The 17,562-nt window shown below is 31.6% G+C and overlaps 3 protein-coding genes across 13 annotated transcripts; all 3 read right to left on the bottom strand.

The window, feature by feature from the left end:
* Positions 1–261: 261 nt before the first annotated feature.
* Positions 262–2,521, bottom strand: LOC107923720 (protein IQ-DOMAIN 14). The gene is made up of 3 exons (XM_016853892.2): positions 1,817–2,521; positions 1,488–1,739; positions 262–721 (listed from the first exon to the last, which is right to left on the bottom strand). The coding sequence occupies exons 1-3, from the start codon at positions 2,084–2,086 to the stop codon at positions 362–364; spliced, it is 882 nt and encodes a 293-aa protein (XP_016709381.1). The 5' UTR covers positions 2,087–2,521; the 3' UTR covers positions 262–361.
* A 902-nt stretch (positions 2,522–3,423) lies between these two features.
* LOC107923717 (polyadenylate-binding protein-interacting protein 11) lies at positions 3,424–7,004 on the bottom strand. Of its 8 annotated transcripts, none has more exons than XM_016853888.2 (11): positions 6,904–7,004; positions 6,221–6,598; positions 5,715–5,822; positions 5,579–5,623; positions 5,430–5,502; positions 5,244–5,356; positions 5,088–5,147; positions 4,941–4,988; positions 4,785–4,853; positions 3,975–4,036; positions 3,424–3,819 (listed from the first exon to the last, which is right to left on the bottom strand). In XM_016853888.2, exons 2-11 carry the CDS (start codon positions 6,593–6,595, stop codon positions 3,762–3,764), a joined length of 1,011 nt encoding a protein of 336 aa, XP_016709377.2. In that variant the 5' UTR covers positions 6,596–6,598; positions 6,904–7,004; the 3' UTR covers positions 3,424–3,761. The 8 variants fall into 8 exon arrangements, with proteins under 8 accessions (XP_016709377.2, XP_040936433.1, XP_016709376.2 ...); XM_041080499.1 differs by having other exon boundaries at positions 5,715–5,819; XM_016853887.2 differs by having other exon boundaries at positions 6,833–6,953.
* A 4,745-nt stretch (positions 7,005–11,749) lies between these two features.
* LOC107923716 (polyadenylate-binding protein-interacting protein 11) lies at positions 11,750–15,545 on the bottom strand. 4 transcript variants are annotated; one of them, XM_016853886.2, is made up of 11 exons: positions 15,219–15,545; positions 14,608–15,008; positions 14,105–14,212; positions 13,970–14,014; positions 13,821–13,893; positions 13,635–13,747; positions 13,486–13,545; positions 13,339–13,386; positions 13,181–13,249; positions 12,292–12,353; positions 11,750–12,137 (listed from the first exon to the last, which is right to left on the bottom strand). In XM_016853886.2, the coding sequence occupies exons 2-11, from the start codon at positions 14,980–14,982 to the stop codon at positions 12,080–12,082; spliced, it is 1,011 nt and encodes a 336-aa protein (XP_016709375.2). In that variant the 5' UTR covers positions 14,983–15,008; positions 15,219–15,545; the 3' UTR covers positions 11,750–12,079. The 4 variants fall into 4 exon arrangements, with proteins under 4 accessions (XP_016709375.2, XP_040936435.1, XP_040936434.1 ...); XM_041080501.1 differs by having other exon boundaries at positions 14,105–14,209; XM_041080500.1 differs by having other exon boundaries at positions 14,608–14,985.
* Positions 15,546–17,562: the final 2,017 nt, after the last annotated feature.

The raw sequence follows: 17,562 nt of genomic DNA, 5'->3' as shown, positions 1-17,562 counted from the left end.
ATTTACACATTTACACAAATATTGTGAGATAAATTTGTTAAATTAGGACCAAATTGGTAAAATATTTAAACTTTGAGGACTAAACTTAGTATTATATAAATTAAAATCTTGTACAATTGCAGAAAAACATTAATGTCTGTGATGTTTTTGGTTGTTCATTTTTGAAATTAATAGGGATAAATTGCTTTGATTTTTTTAGAGAGATCAATTTCGAAATTGAATAAGATAAGAGAGATTTCGATTTTTTTCAATAAAATATTGTACTTCTCAATATGGTAATTTTCAATTTCAATTTTTCAAATTACATAAATAATGTTTAAATCATATCTTCCATGAAAAGTAAACATCAAAATGTCTCAATTTATAATTTCATCCACCTTAGATCAGAAGTTGAACGTGGAGAAATTTGACCCCCACCATCCCTCTCTGCATTTCCCGGCCTTTGTCTTGTGGTGCTTCGGGACCGCACCTTAGCCTTTGCAGACTCCGTGGCCGCCATATAATTCGGCACCATCGTCAACCTCGGGCTGTTTGCTGCCGAGTGGTACGATGATTTCTCTTTAAGACACCGAAGGCTGGGTAAACGTAATTGCATAGGCTCTCTAATGGAGTCTCTTTTATCAATGGAAGCCCTATTGTGACTCTCCCATTGCTTTGTTGCCCTCCGTCGATCGAGCCATTTCGTTGCTTCTTCGACCTCTTTTTCATCTTTATCCAATGTCTTGAAAGGAATTAATTATAGTATGTTAATTAAGATTTTGCCTAGGCATATATTTAATGGGTTAATTGCACCATTCATCTTTAAGCTATGAGCTAAATTTTAAATTGATACTTAAACTTTAAAATGAGCTCTCAAACTATTAGCATGATTCTAATAAAACCTTTTATCGGCCAGATATAAATCATAATTTTTTTATACACTTCTTAAATTAACCAAAACCCTCAAACTAGAGCAATTCATTGGCCGGTAATCTAATTGGCTTAGCTTGTTTTGGGGCGAGCTTATATATTTTCAACCTCACTCTAATTTATTTAATTTATCTTCTTGATTAATAATAATAAAAAAATATATAAAAAATTATTTTTATATTTTAAAATTAAATTTAAATTAAAACATTTTCATTTTTTTAGCAATAAAATGAGCCATTTGGATTAGTTCGGCGGACATAAAAATTAATTTTAAAAGAGTTTAGACTTAACTTGACGATAACATCTTTTAACCCAAATCTTTAAAACAGAAGATAATACTTATTTAATTGCAAAACATGTCATCCTAATTTCAACACTAAAGATGTCAATTGAGTTAAATTACTCAATCCGCAAACCGTAATTATATTACTGCTACATTACATATAGTATATAGTAATTAATCTTAGAGGAGTACCTAAAGACGTTGGTTACCAAAATTGTTAACTAGAATTAGAGTGCTAAACTGCTAATGTAACTCAGATAGTAAAACCCAATGAAAAAAAAGTTAAAGCACTTACGATGGACTTTCTCCTACGAAGATCTTGCAGCCATGGAGATTCCCACGATGAATTGGATTCAATAAACATGGCCCTTCTACACCCTTCATATGAAAGCCTTGCTCGTTGTTGATGGAGCAGCACTCGATTTTGTACTCGAACCAAAGATTGCATGCATTTTAGTGCCACCTTTGCTCGTCTTCTCACATTGTGCCCTCTCACTAAAGCTTGAAGCTTCACTACCCCTTTCAATGCTCCCAATGCTTTCCTTGCCTTTCACAAAAAAAAATAAAAAATAAAAACACTAAATGAACAGTTAATTATATATAGAGAGAGAATCTTTCACTTACTATGTAGCCTCTAAAAGCTGTTTGAATGACAATAGCAGCTTGGTTTTTTTCTCCAACAATGGCGTAATTGGAAGCTCTGCAATTAAGCCTAACGATGTTAACAGCTGCAATGGATTGTGATTTGGTTTTGGGTTTACGTTGTTGAGACCATTTAAATAGCCATCTTCTTTTCTCTCTTGTTCTGCAACTTTTTTTCTCGTTATCTTTAGCATTAGACCCGAGAGCCCTTTTCACCATTGACAACCACGAGGTCGGTGTTTTGTTTACCATGGTGAATATGCAAGCGATAGGATGAAAGTGAAGGGATATATTAATAATAGGGAGGAAGAGAAGGTGATGGTGATGGTGATGGAGATGATGATGATGATGATGATGATAATCATCATTTTGTTGCAGATTATGGAACAGGGTACGAGCTCCAATATATATCTGCAAACGGATAGGTGTATTTTAAAAGTGCCATGTGAAAAAACAAATGGGGCACTATCATATATTTGTCATTAACAACTCTAATAGAGCTAAAGTATACAAGATAAAATGAGAAAGAGAGCATTTAATGGCTTGCACACAGAGCAGACCCCATTTGGCTTCACGTGTTATGACCAGCAAATATAGCAGAGATTGAAACAGGGATTAGTTAGTTATGTTCTGGCATTGAAACAAAGCGCCCGCGGAATTTTCCTCTCAAAATTCAATTATAAATTTCTAAAATTTCACAATAATAAAAAGTATAAAAGAGGAAATTTTTTTTATTCTTTGTTTTGTCTATTCAATTTATTCTCTTTTGTCACTAACAGTTACCCATAAACAAGGTTAAGTCGGTTTTTAAAATTAACATAATTACAATTTTAATCCTCAAATATTTATATATTGTATAAATTTAATTTTAATTCTAAAAATTAACATTCAACTTTTACATATTATTTAATTTAATCGTTTTCCGCATACAAAGCTAAAAACATAAAACAATTTTATTAGCTAAATTTGATTAAGAAATACCAAACTTGAAAACACCAAAAACATAATTCACCTTTTCTCTTCTTTTTTCCACTTAAGTTACTTTGATTCTCCATCATTGGGTTCAACAATAAAAACTAAGATGACATCAATTTCATAAAATTCATGCTTTTAAGTTACTTTTGTTATTGTCATCGCCTTCATTATTTAGCATCTCCTGTAAACATAGAGTTTACAATTCACTCACTAAATTTTTTAAATTAAAGATCAAATTAACACATTATATAAATGTTGATAGTTAAATTGTTATTACACCAATTTTAAAAACTTACACCTCATATTTTCATTATTCATTTAATGATTAGTAACCAAAAAAGAAAAAAATCAACTTTGCATTGTTGATATAAATGTATATATATTTATTTGAAGAAAATGCCGTTTCTTAGAATGCTTCAAATATCTGTGGTAATCATTCAACTCACTGAGTTGATCAATAACCGGTTCAGAACCAGTCATTATTTCATTATTTGGGCATTACCTAGTAATGCAATGTCATGTCATAAAAATGCAGCAGAACACAAAGCTAACTTTGAACCAATGCTGGTAAAAAAAAAAAATCCAAAAGGAAAAGCATCATCCATTAGTAGAAATAACTCAAAAAATGTGTACTAGAAGTACCACTTCATCATTCACAGTCTTTAATTACCAGATAGTGTCAAATTCTGTCTAAGATTAGAGAGCAATAATGCATAACATTGTTTGAAAAGTCTCGAAGTTCCATCGGAATTCTCTATGTACCGCAAAGTGGAGTGGATAAACAAAAGACAAGACTCCTATGGTAAACAAAGATGCCAAAACATAGCAGCAGTGGACGTTATATATGTAGATCAGCAAGAGCAACAGCGGGAAACATCCTTACATGGGTGTGTATGTATTTAAATAAATATATATATAAACTTGGAACTAAAATTGGTTCAGGGTGAATGATTTAGTACGAGGGAAGGAGAGGAGCTCGTGGCCGAACTGGGGTCTTTGATGGGCTGATCCTGTTCATACACAACGCCCAAGGTTTTCACTTAAAAGGCAACAGATATATATATACTTTTTATCGATATTTGGATAGAAATTATGGTAAAACAAAAAAAAGAAAACTGAGAGAATATATCAGTTCAACAACTGATTGGAGAATCGGGAATCTGACCTTATAGGCAATGATCCCAGAACCACACCACTACAGTTGAGAGCAGCAATCGCACTTTCAGCCTGCATGTGAATACGGAGAGAACTCAATCTTTCGTTTATCAACACTGAGGTAACCCAATCTCAGGATGACAAATAGGCATTAAATATCACTTCCAAAGTTTAAACCCGTGTTGAAACACCAATAACTTTTCCAATAAGCCATCGTAGGTTCAATAAGCCCCTATACTAAAAATTAAACTGCATTTTGCCTCCTTTACTAAAAAAACGGACAAATTAGTCCCTGTATGTTAAACCAAAGAGCAAATTGGTTCTTGTTGTTAAAATATATATTCATTTATACTGTCAGAAACAAACATGACTGACAAAATAACCAGACAATGACACATGGCAAGCGACATGTACCCCATACTGATGTCCATGGACCAATTTTTAATGGTAGAAATGGATAAAAATTTTAATAGAAAGGCCACTTGCCTCTTTAATCTAACATATATAGAAACTAAATTGCCCATTTTTTTAGTAGGGGAACAACTCCTAGTACAAGGACCTCCATGATATTCCCTATGCAGTAAAACCTACTATACTAGAATTCAACAGTTAAATCGAGTTTTTTGCTTTCGAATTTAACCCATGAAAACAAAAACCACAGCTCCAAAGAGAATGCACTCTTCCTGAGGGGAATACTGACCCGCTAGCCAAAACTTTCAGATCTAAAGGTCATGCACTCACATACCTCATTAAAGCCTCGATAAACAAGGGAAAAGTTGTTCAGTCACATTGCATGAATGAAGAGGAAAAAAACAATTACCAATGCAAACTCGACAAAAGCAATGCGAGTTGAATGCTGATAGTCCCCAAGCAGCCTTAGGCGATAAACCTGCATCAGACAAGTACTCCCTTTAAATGCATCCCGGTAGGTTTTGTTGTAAGAAATAGTAAAACAGAACACCAGAGTTAAGCAAACCTCCCCACAGACTGTTTCGAAAAAGAGTTTAACATCAGCTTGAGTAACCTGCAGTATGTAAAATCATATAATAAAAAATTTAAAGGGTTATTTGCAATCGGGATCGTTTTTATATTCAACATTATAAAATGCAAAAAAGCTTCTCACCTTCCTGTCAATGTTTGTACAATAGATAGTTCTCGCACAAATTTGACGCTCATCCTCGTTCTGATATCCAAATAACAAATGTTTTAACGGGCCGAATACATAAAGAAAATGTATCAACAAGTTCTGGTATAATAAATTTACGACAATCAGCCTCACCCTTGGCAAAAATGTCGGGTTAACAGGTGCGATAGCTGTTTTCGAAGGCAGCACCCTAACTGGATAGAATCCAAGCATAGTCCCTGCCAGGTTCAGTGCAGCTTGCGCACCTTCTGCATAGTAAAGAATGTAAATACCACATTTATCCGCTAAAGAATGAAACAAATAACCATGGTTGAACATCACCTTCATCAGTAAACTCGATAAAAGCAAAACGAAGTACAGAGTTAGGATCACCACATATGCGACAGTCAACCACCTTCAGAAGAAAAAAGTACATTCAGATAGGTTGTTTTTGATAAAATTGCAAAGAAGAGCAATGAAAATAACATCACCTGCCCACAACCCACAAATAAACCGGCAAGCTGCTCCTCCGTGACCTGCATCCCAGCAAGAGATGACAAAACTGAAACAGAAGAATTCGATTGCAGCATACAACCAAAGCTGAAAATGCCAAATAAATAAACATACCTGGTGGTCGATATCAGAAACATAAACAGTCCTACGGATAACCACTTCTCTTTGAGCCATACTTGTCCTGCTGTTCGATTTCCGTTTCCCTTGACCTAAATTTTTCTTCTGAGAAAAACGAAATGAATGAACAAAATCCATGATATCATACGGAATTTTGCTAATATTCGGAATTTAAGCTTTCGTACGGTTTAAAATGTACATAACATAAAAGGATAACCTATACTCAACCAAATTTGTTCAATTAAATCCTATTTCATCTTCTCCATTATTGAGAAAACAGATACACAATGTAGTCACTGCACATTGGATATAGGGTGAGACCATCACACAAACTCGAATAATTCAGTTTTTTTAAGTTATCAGCCAAAAAAACCCCTAAAATAAGAACCAACCCTACCAAGCATAAGACCAATACAGCAATAATACTCACAAAGCATATCAATTTCCTTATACAAAATGTACACTAAGCATCAATGAAAATAACTCGGGTTTTGGTGACATACCCTTTTACCACCACCATTGCAATTAGCATTACCATTCCTTGAGATGTTGTTATTGTTGTTTTGAAAAGCAATATTGTTAGTGTGAAACCCACCATTGAGTCCGTTGTTAACAAGCGAGTGAGGTACAAACTCTTTAGCCATGGGGTTAAGCTTAGAGAACAGTTCTTGTAACTCCCTCATATCTCTTTTGAAACTATCCCCAAGCTCATCTTTACCACCACCACCGTTGGTTCCACCGATCTTGTTGTACAACCCTTGATCGTTGTCGTGTAAGCTCAGATCGGTTGTTGACCGAAGCTTTGACTGATCTTGGTCGTTTGACGTCACTGTTGCAGCCTCCGTGTCTTGATTCGAAGCATTCTCAACAACAGCCATGGCCTGATGATTAGATTAGATTAGATTATCCCTATTCTTTAAATAAAAAAAACTCCCTTTTTTAGCATCTGATCAAAAACAAAAATAAAAACCCAAAATTTATAAACCCAAACGGAGAAATTTTAAAAGCAAAAATAGAGTTTTGAAATGTTGGGTATAATTATTTAAGAATCTGTTTCAGAAACTAAGCTAAAGCTACAATATTCTCCATTGATGAAAAAAAAAATAGAACCCGACCTCGAGATCACCGCGAAGAACACGAAATTGAAATGAATTAACAGCAAAATATTAGCATTTTAAATCCATACCTAAACTTTAAGGTATTTTAATTGAGCCTTCAAACTATTAGCATGATTCTAATAAGGACTTTTGTCAGGCTAATATAAATCATTATTTTAATATTTTTATAATTAAATTTAAATTACAATATTTTAATCTTTTTAACAATAAAATGTACCATTTGGGTGGATTTGAGCCCGCATGAAAATTAGTTTTAAATTGAGTCTAGGCCCTGTTTGGTCCATTATATTTTTATCCTAAACGTCTAAATTAAAAGATAATACGTATTTAATTATAGTGGAATCACTTTCTCTTAATTTCAATTGTACCAATGTTAATTGAGTTAAATTATTCAGTCAGTTAGAGTTGAGCTTTCGATCAAATTGAGTAAAAAAATTTTAAATTAATCGAGTTTACGAGTCCTATTTTATCATTTTAATTTAATTTGAATTTTTTTAATCGAGTTAAATTAAAATATTGTTACATTATAACTAATTTTATATTAAAGCACAAAAATTTGAAATCATATATATTTAAAAACTTTTTCAAAAAAATAAAAAATAATAATATGATATTTAATAGCATAAACTTAAATCATTAATCAACTTTTTTAGGTATTCAAAATTTTTATTTTAGAAAATTTTTAAAATTTTAGATTTCTTTATGTATTTTTTAGAATTTTTAGAATATTTATAATTTTTAAAAATATATATAAATTTTTATAAATATGTTAAATTTTAAAAATTATTTTTATTTTTTTTGTAATTTTTATTGAGAGAGTTCAACTTGCTTATTTTTAAAATTGGTAGGAACAAAAAGAATATTTAGATCAACCTGTTATTCGAATTATTTGATTTATTCGAATAGTAAAATTTAACTTAATTCGATTAACTCGAACTTTGAAATATTTTTCAATTTTTCCGAATCAAAACAAGTTTTGGTCAGTGTTAAAATCCGCAAATGATAAATATATTTCTGCTGTACTACGTATAGTATATAATAATTAATCTTAAAAGAGAGTACCTAAAGACGTTCGTTACCAAAATTATTAACTAGAACTAGAGTGCTAAACTATTTATGGAACTCAGTAAAACTAAATGAAAAAAAGTTAGAGCACTTACGATGGACTCTCTGCTACGAACATCTTGCAGACATGGAGATTCCAACGATGAATTGGATTCAATAAACATGGCCCTTCTACATCCTTCATATGAAAGCCTTGCTCGTTGTTGATGGAGCAGCACTCGATTTGTACTCGAACCAAAGATTGCATGCATTTTAGTGCCACCTTTGCTCGCCTTCTCACATTGTACCCTCTCACTAAAGCTTGAAGCTTCACTACCCCTTACAATGCTCCCAATGCTTTCCTTGCCTTTCACAAAAAAAAATTCATCAAAAACACTAAATAAACAGTTAATGATATAGAGAGAGAGAATCTTTCACTTACTATGTAGCCTCTAAAAGCTGTTTGAATGACAATGGCAGCTTGGTTTTTTTCACCAACAATGGCTAACGATGTTAACAGCTGCAATGGATTGTGATTTGGTTTTGGGTTTACGTCGTTGAGGCCATTTAAATAGCCATCATCTTTTCTCTCTTGTTCTGCAACTCTTTTTCTCGTTATGTATAGCATTAGACCCGAAAGCCCTTTTCGCCATTGACAACCACGAGGTCGGTGTTTTGTTTACCATGGTGAAAATGCAAGCGATAGGATGAAAGTGAAGGGATATATTAATAATAGAGAGGAAGAGAAAGGGCTGGTGATGGTGATGGTGACCATCATCATCATCATTTTGTTGCAGATTATGGAACAGGTACGACCTCAATATATAACTGCAAAAACATTAAACATAAATATGTATTTTTCTTTCTTACATTAACTCATTTCTTCAGGATTTATTTCTTCTTCATAACAAATTTCTAAATCTTGTTCTTCAAGACTTTTAATCATCTTTTTAGCACTTTTTCCTTTATTAGGACAATTTGGTGCTATATGGCCTTCTTCACACAAATAAAACATTTACATATATGTTTTTTAGATTTTTTGGAAGTTTTTTTTCTAACAATTTTTTTCTTTTTCTTACTAGTATATTTTTTATTTCCTGGTTTCCACCTAATAAATTTATATTTTCTATTTTTCTTTTTATGTTTTTTATAAGTATTAGGACGTGTTGTTTTACATCCAAATTCTCATTCATTTTCTAGAATTTTTGTACAATTACTATAAGTTAATTTATTTTTTACTTGTTTAGCCGCTTTAGTTTGTAGACAATGTAGAGTTATTCTTTTTCTCGCAAAATTAATTCTATTTCCTATAGAATCTATATTTTCTTTATCACATACAAATTTATGGTTTTCTATTAAAGGTATTTCTACAGAAGTTTTTTCTGTTGATAATATTACTAAATTTCTATCTATAGAAAATGGTAGATAATAATATATAAAATTATTTCCTAATAATATGTCTCCATGCATTTCAGGAAAACACAATATTTTAGGAATTACAAATCTTACATTATTTATGTAAATTGGTATATTTCTAGCTTTAAATTGGATTATGGTTTCTTTACCATCAATTCCTATAGCTCTGATTGGGTTTTTCATTAATTCCCATTTTCTACAGGAATGGCATTTTCTCTACAACTATTTGTGGTAGCTCCAGTATCTAATAAAGCATGCAAATAATATGTTTTATAGTCTCTAAATTGAAGTGTAATTTCTATATATGTATAATATTTCCTAGGTTGGAAATTTGAAAATGTAATAATATCATTTTTTCCTATTTTTATTTGTTGAATAATAGTAGTAGATTGTATTTCTTCCATTCTAGAATTTCTACTAGGTTCAGTAGGGAAAATAGGTATTTGAACTGTTTTCATACCTATTGGTGTTGTCGAATTTGTACTAATATTATCTTCTTCTTCCTCTATTTGAGAATTAGAAGGTAAAACTAAATTATCATTTGTATTTGTTATAGCATTATTTTTAAAATATAGTCTATCTCCAGATGACATAATTCTATAGTACTTACAGGTTTTTCATAAAACTTTATGTTTTTCATAAAGTTCTTCTATTAATTTTAAGTATTCTATTCTTTCATTTTTATTAGTACTTTTAGTGATTTTGACTTTCCAATGTTCTATTAATTCTTTATAAGATTGGAAATCATAACCAACACGGCAGAAGTAGAAATTAAAGAAATTAATAATAAAATAATTGAGTTATTTGAACCCAATAAATTTACTACAGAGATACAACCAAAATTACTGCATCTAAAAGATCTGTCAATACCAAAAGATTGGATGATTGATAGAATAAGTAGTACTAGTACTTCAAAACCTGTAAGTACTATAGAATATATGTCATCTGGAGATAGATTATATTTTAAAAATAATGCTATATTAGTACAAATGTGAAAAAACAAATAGGGCACTGTCATATATTTGTCATTAACAACTGTAATAGAGATAAAGTATACAAGATAACATGAGAAAGAAGAAACTAGAGCTTTAATGGCTTGCATACAGATTAGAACCCCTTTGGCTTCTGAGCAGCAAATAGAGCAGAGATTGAAACAGGGATTAGGTTTTTCTATGTTTTCTGGCATTGAAACAAAATGCCCAGAATTTTTTTTAAGTGATAAAAATTGAATTATAAATTTTTGAGATGCGATAATAAAGACTTTATTATGTATTAAATTATAATTTTATTAATTTTTTAAGGACTTAAAATAAAATATTTTTTTTTTATTTTAAGGGCAATGTATAATTTTATCATATGTTAATTTATATTTTAATTATTTATATGAGGCTAGAATTACAAATTTTTAATTTAAGGGGTCATGGCCCAACCTACCTCTTTATATTTTCTTTTGACTATTCAATTTGTTCTTTTTTGCCACTAACTGTTAGCCAAGACTGATAGAATTGTAATTTTAATCTTCAAACATTTATACATTGTGTTAATTTAATTTTACTTATAAAAAAATTAACACTCAACTTTCATGCATTGTTTAATTTAATATTTTTTTACAATTTTAATTGCCTTACACCTACAAAGCTAAAAAAAAACAACTTTATCAACTACATTTAATTAAGAAATACCAAAATTGAAAACACCAAAACATCCAAGAACATAATTCACTTTTTCTCTTCTTCTTTTTTTCCAATGATACTTTGATTCTCCACCATTAAGTTGAACACTAAATGCTAAAATGATTCAATCTTCGATATTGATTTCACAATATGTTAAAATGATTCAATCTTCGATACTGATTTCATATGTTCATGCTTGACCAATTTAATATTAGTTCAACTAAGCTACTTACTTTTGTCATTTTGATCTCCATCGTTGTTTACCATCTCCGATGAACGCAAAGAACTTCACTACTCGTTCAATTAATTCCCTAATTTTTTTAAATAAAAGAGTAAATTGACATAATATATAAATGTTGGTGATCAAAATTGCTATAATACCAAATTTAAAAACTGACATCTCATATTTTCATTAGCCATTTAATGATTAGTGAAAAAAAAATCAAATAGATGAGTGATTATTTTATAACTTTGCATAATTAAGTAATCAAAAAATACTTTACGAATAACTAGATGACTATAAGTGTAATTTTTTTTTTTAAAGAAAATGCCTGTTCTTAGTACGCTTCAGTATGCTTCAAATATCTGTGGTAATCATTCAACTCACCGAGTTGATCAATATCCGGTTCAGAACTAGTCATTATTTGGACATTACCTAGTAGTGCAATGTCATGTCATGAAAATGCAGCACAACACAAAGCCAACTTTGAACCAATGCTGGTAAAAGAAAAACATCCAAAAGGAAAAGCATCATCCATTAGTAGAAATAACTCAAAAAATGTGTACTAAAAGTACCACTTCATCATTCACATAGTCTTTAATTACCAGATAGTGTCAAATTCTGTCCAAGATTAGAGGGCAATAATGCATAACATTGTTCGAAAAGTCTCGAAGTTCCATCAGAATTCTCTATGTACCGCAAAGTTGCATGCGTGGATAAACAAAAGACAAGACTCCTATGGTAAACGAAGATGCCGAAACATAGCAGCAGTGGACGATATATATGTAGATCAGCAAGAGCAACATGGGGAAACATCTTTACATGGCTGTGTATGTATTTAAATATATATATATATAAACTTGGAACTAAAATCGGTTTGGAGTGAATGATTTAGTACGAGGGAAGGCGAGGAGCTCGTGGCCGAACTGGGGTCTTTGATGGGCTGACCCTGTTCATACACAACACCCGAGGTTTTCACTTAAAACGCAACATATATATATACTTTTTATTGATATTTGGATAGAAATTACGGTGAAAAAAAAAAAAAGAAAACCGAGAGAATATATAATTACAACAACTGATGGGAGAATCGGGAATCTAACCTTATAGGCAATGATCCCAGAACCACACCACTACAGTTGAGAGCAGCAATCGCACTTTCAGCCTGCAGGTGAATACGAGAGAACTCAATCTTTCGTTCATCAACACTGAGGTAACCCAATCTCGGGGTGACTAATAGGCATTAAATATCACTTCCAAAGTTTAAACCCGTGTTGAAACACCAATAACTTTTCCAATAAGCCAACAAAGGTTCAATAAGCCAAACAGGGGAACAAAATCCAAAGCTCCGAGGAGTGTTATCTATGCAGTAAAAGTACCATGTATGCCCCTATACTAGAAGTCAAATTACATTTTGCCTCCTATACCCAAAATATGGACAAACTAGTCCTTTTATGTTAAATCAAAAAGCAAATTAGTTTTTTTTTGTCAAAAAATACATTCATTTGTACTGCTAGAAACTGGCGTAATTAACAGAATAACCAGACAGTGTCACATAGCAAGCCACATGTACCTTAAATTAATGTACATGGACCAGGTTTTAACAGTAGAAATGGATAAAAATTTTCACAGAAAGGCCACTTAGCACTTTGATCTAACGTATAGGGACTAATTTGCCAATTTTTTGAGTAGGGGAGCAAAATAAAATCCAACTCCTAGTACAAGGTCCTCCATGGTACTTTTACCCTATGCAGTACCGCCTACTATACTAGAATTCAACAGTTAAATTGAGTTTTTTGCTTTTGAATTTAATCCACGAAAACAAAAACCACAGCTCGCACGAGAATGCACTCTTCCAAAGGGGAATACCGACCGGCTAGCCAAAATTTTCAGATCTAAAGGTCATGTACTTGTATACCTCATTAAAGCCTCGATAAACAAGGGAAAAGTTGTTCAGTCAAATTGCATGAATGAAGAGGAAAAAAACACTACCATTACAAACTCGACAAAAGCAATGCGAGTTGAATGCTGATAGTCCCCAAGCAACCTCAGGCGGTAAACCTGCATCAGACAAGTACTCCCTTTAAATGCATCTCGATAGGTTTTTGTCGTAATAAATAGTAAAAACAGAACACCAGAGTTAAACAAACCTCCCCACAGACTGTCTCGAAAAAGAGTTTAACATCAGCTTGAGTAACCTGCAGTATGTAAAATCATATAATAAAAAGTTTAAAGGGTTATTTGCAATCGGGATCATTTTTATATTCAACATTATAAAATGCAAAAAAGCTTCTCACCTTCTTGTCAATGTTTGTACAGTAGATAGTTCTCGCACACATTTGACGCTCATCCTCATTCTGAAATCCAAATAACAAATGTTTTAACGGGCCGAATACATAAAGAAAATGCAAGAAGTTCTGGTATAATTTACGACAATCAGCCTCACCCTTGGCAAAAATGTCGGGTTAACAGGTGCGATAGCTGTTTTCGAAGGCAGCACCCTAACTGGATAGAATCCAAGCATAGTTCCTGCCAGGTTCAGTGCAGCTTGTGCACCTTCTGCATGGTAAAGAATGTAAATACCACGTTTATCCGCTAAAGAATGAAACAAATAACCATGGTTGAACATCACCTTCATCAGTAAACTCGATAAAAGCAAAACGAAGTACAGAGTTAGGATCACCACATATGCGACAGTCAACCACCTTCAGAAGAAAAAAGTACATTCAGATAGGTTGTTTTTGATAAAACTGCAAAGACAAGCAATGAAAATAACATCACCTGCCCACAACCCACAAATAAACCGGCAAGCTGCTCCTCTGTGACCTGCATCCCAATAAGAGATGACAAATCCAAAACAGAAGAATTTAATTGCGGCATACAAACAAAGCTGAAATGCTGAATATATAAACATACCTGGTGGTCGATATCAGACACATAAACAGTCCTACGGATAACCTCTTCTCTTTGAGCCATACTTGTCCTGCTGTTCGATTTCCGTTTCCCTTGACCTAAATTTTTCTTCTGAGAAAAACGAAATGAATGAACAAAATCCATGATATCATACGGAATTTCGCTAATATTCGGAATTTAAGCTTTCGTACGGTTTAAAATGTACATAACATAAAAGGATAACCCCCACTCAACCAAATTTGTTCAATTAAATCCCATTTCATCATCTCCATTATTGAGAAAACAGATACACAATGTAGTTACCGCCCATTGGATATAGGGTGAGACCATCACAGGAACTCGAATAATTCGATTTTTTAAGTTATCAGCCAAAAAAACCCTAAAATAAGAACCAACCCTACCAAGCATAAGACCAGTACAGCAATAATACTCAAAGCATATCAATTTCCTTACACAAAATGTACACTAAGCATCAATGAAAATAACTGGGGGTTTTGGTGACATACCCTTTTACCACCACCATTGCAATTAGCATTACCATTCCTTGAGATGTTGTTATTGTTGTTTTGTAAAGCAATATTGTTAGTGTGAAACCCACCATTGAGTCCATTGTTAACAAGCGAGTGAGGTACAAACTCTTCAGCCATGGGGTTAAGCTTAGAGAACAGTTCTTGTAACTCTCTCATATCTCTTTTGAAACTATCCCCAAGCTCATCTTTACCACCACCACCGTTGGTTCCACCGATCTTGTTGTACAACCCTTGGTCGTTGTCGTGTAAGCTCAGATCGGTTGTTGACCGAAGCTTTGACTGATCTTGGTCGTTTGACGTCACTGTTGCAGCCGCCGTGTCTTGATTCGAAGCATTCTCAACAACAGCCATGGCCTGATGATTAGATTAGATTATCCCTATTATTTAAACAAAAAAGAAAACTCCCTTTTTTAGCAACTGATCAACAACAAAAATAAAAACCCAGAATTTATAAACCCAAACAGAGAAATTTTAAAAGCAAAAATAGAGTTTTGAAATGTTGGGTATAATTATATAAGAATCTGTTTCAGAAACTAAGCTAAAGCTACAGTAATCTCCATTGATGAAAAAAAAAACTAGAAACCCACCTCGAGATCACCGCGAAGAACACGAAATTGAAATGAATTAACAGCAAAATAAAACAGAGTATGATAGTCAAGAAAAAGGAATTCTTTTTCCTAATTCTGACAGTTTCTGTAATTTTTTGCTTTTTCTCTTTTTGTTTCTACCACTGTTTCACGGTGATTTATCTGAGAAAATAAAACAAACACATCAAATGATGATGGCTTCCATAAACGCTGAGCTTAAATTTTTTTAAAAAAAATAATTTTTTGGTTGTTTGTTGAAAACGTGAAATGTAATAATAATAATAATAATCTCAAAATAAATGAATTTTCATTTCCATGTATGACATGCGATTAAATATGCATGTATGTGTGATGATGTTCTTTAGGCTACATCCATCATGGGGGTTTGTATAATGGCGTGTCGAATGGTGATTGGATAATGAGTTTTTTTACTATATTCGATTACCGAATTACCGTCGCTGTTTTTACCTGCTGTACCTGTCCCTCCGTACTGGTGTCCTAAAACTATGGACAATTTGACCGGTCGATGAGGGGGTGTTTCGGTAAATTCAAACGAATTTTACGGAGTAGTTATTGTGAAGCAAATGTTTTTCTTTTCTTTTGAAGGCATTGTGAAGCAAATGTTGACTTGGATTTTGGAAGAGCCCCTGATTTTTATATTCCATTTCCTATTACAGTTATTATATTTAAATACCAACCTTGGTTTTGTCAAATAGTGAGGACTTGAATGAATTTAGCTAAACTTTTAGGCTCCAATTTTATGGAAGGCAAAAATATTGATAGAAAATTTTACATGTCCAATCAAGTTTTACTTAGGATTTAATCCAAGTTTAATGTGTTTTTTAATCGAGTTACTCTCATAAACTTAAAAGTTCGATCTGCAATTTGAGAGAGTTTAGATGACAATCTTAAGTTCGAGAATTGGACTTGATTAAAAAGTTAAACTTGCATAAAATATGGGATGGATCCGAGCTTCGATTGTCAGAACCCAAACTCGGCTTATTTTTAAGTTTATATAATATACATTATTATTTAAACACTTTATTGAGTTAGTGTTACTATTAACCAGATCACTAATTTATTTATGAAATTACAAAAATATTCCTTCTTTTAAATTATAATTAATATTACTATGTCACTTTTGTTTTTTCATACTTTTTGTCATATTTAAATAAAACAATTAAAGAACAATTATTCGAACATATGTTTAATATTATTAAAATACAAATTCATTACCATTCCACTCGTATTCATTATTAATTATAAAATTTATAATATTTTTCACACATATATATTATGTTATTAATATCATAAGAAAAATTTAATATACTATACTATAAAGTAAATTTTGAAAAATATATTAAGTTGCTTATGTTTAAAAATTTAATAAACTAAAATTATATAATGATAGTTAAAATTGGTTATTACATAATTAATATTTTTTAATAAAAATAATATGAGCGAGTCTAAATGGGCTTAAGTTACTCATTTACAAATATAAGCGGGTTTAAACAAAATTTAAAGTCTATTTTTTATAATTGGGCTTGAGTAAACTGTATACGATGTTGATGCCATGCATAAACCTTGTTTGAAACCAACCTGATCTGGCATATGAATGTCAAACGAGGCAAAAATAAAGTACCAAAATGAAAAAACATATATAATTGAGGGAGAAAATTATGACATAAACATAAATTTAAATAGCAATATACGTTAGATCAAATAGTGAAGAGTTTGATACCCTTAACTAAACTTTCGAGTTCAATTTTTGTAGATAAAAACAATGATAAAATTATTTAGTTTCGAGAGTTAAAATTAAATTATTTTTTTTAGGAAGACAAAACTGTTTTTTTTTCTTTTTTATGTTAACATAAAATAAAATTAATTAATTAATTTTGTAGAAATAAAAAAAAACGAAATAAGCAATTTATCCATTTTAGTAGCATGGAATCCAACCAAAGCCATGCTGACCAAAATATAATAATGGAAATTTCTTTTTTTGTTTGAGAAATCATAATGGAATAATTATAAACTAAATTGTCATTTTCTCTTAACACTAACAATTAGGACCCAATTATGCAAAATTTTGCATTAACTAATCCCAAAAGAGTTTATACATTTCTTAATTTGATAAAATGACATCATGGTTAGTTGGAATTTCTTTTCATATAAGATAATCTTTTTAAATCATTTTATTAATTAGAATTTATAAATTTTAAAAACTTAATTAAGATAAATTTAAACAAGTTTAATAATCCACAATGAAAGTTGTTGAGTCGAGTTTTTTTCTACAAAAACTGTATGAAAGATGAAAAGTAGATACGACCTACTTATTACTTAATAA

The sequence above is a fragment of the Gossypium hirsutum genome, chromosome A11 (assembly GCF_007990345.1).
Source record: "Gossypium hirsutum isolate 1008001.06 chromosome A11, Gossypium_hirsutum_v2.1, whole genome shotgun sequence".
NCBI lineage: Eukaryota > Viridiplantae > Streptophyta > Magnoliopsida > Malvales > Malvaceae > Gossypium > Gossypium hirsutum.
Note: the sequence above shows the minus strand (reverse complement) of the source record. Positions and strands in the feature narration are given on the sequence as shown.

Coding starts and splice junctions, on each gene's coding strand:
- LOC107923720 (XM_016853892.2), bottom strand. CDS start 2,086: ATGGTAAACAAAACACCGACCTCGTGGTTGTCAATGGTGAAAAGGGCT. Junction 1,740..1,816: donor CAGCTTTTAGAGGCTACATA/GTAAGTGAAAGA, acceptor TTTTTGTGAAAG/GCAAGGAAAGCATTGGGAGC. Junction 722..1,487: donor TTCGTAGGAGAAAGTCCATC/GTAAGTGCTTTA, acceptor ATTCCTTTCAAG/ACATTGGATAAAGATGAAAA.
- LOC107923717 (XM_041080495.1), bottom strand. CDS start 6,595: ATGGCTGTTGTTGAGAATGCTTCGAATCAAGACACGGAGGCTGCAACA. Junction 5,503..5,578: donor TATTTGTGGGTTGTGGGCAG/GTGATGTTATTT, acceptor TTTCTTCTGAAG/GTGGTTGACTGTCGCATATG. Junction 5,148..5,243: donor ACCCGACATTTTTGCCAAGG/GTGAGGCTGATT, acceptor TTTGGATATCAG/AACGAGGATGAGCGTCAAAT.
- LOC107923716 (XM_016853886.2), bottom strand. CDS start 14,982: ATGGCTGTTGTTGAGAATGCTTCGAATCAAGACACGGCGGCTGCAACA. Junction 14,015..14,104: donor TGTCTGATATCGACCACCAG/GTATGTTTATAT, acceptor ATTGGGATGCAG/GTCACAGAGGAGCAGCTTGC. Junction 12,354..13,180: donor CTTTTGTCGAGTTTGTAATG/GTAGTGTTTTTT, acceptor ATTCACCTGCAG/GCTGAAAGTGCGATTGCTGC.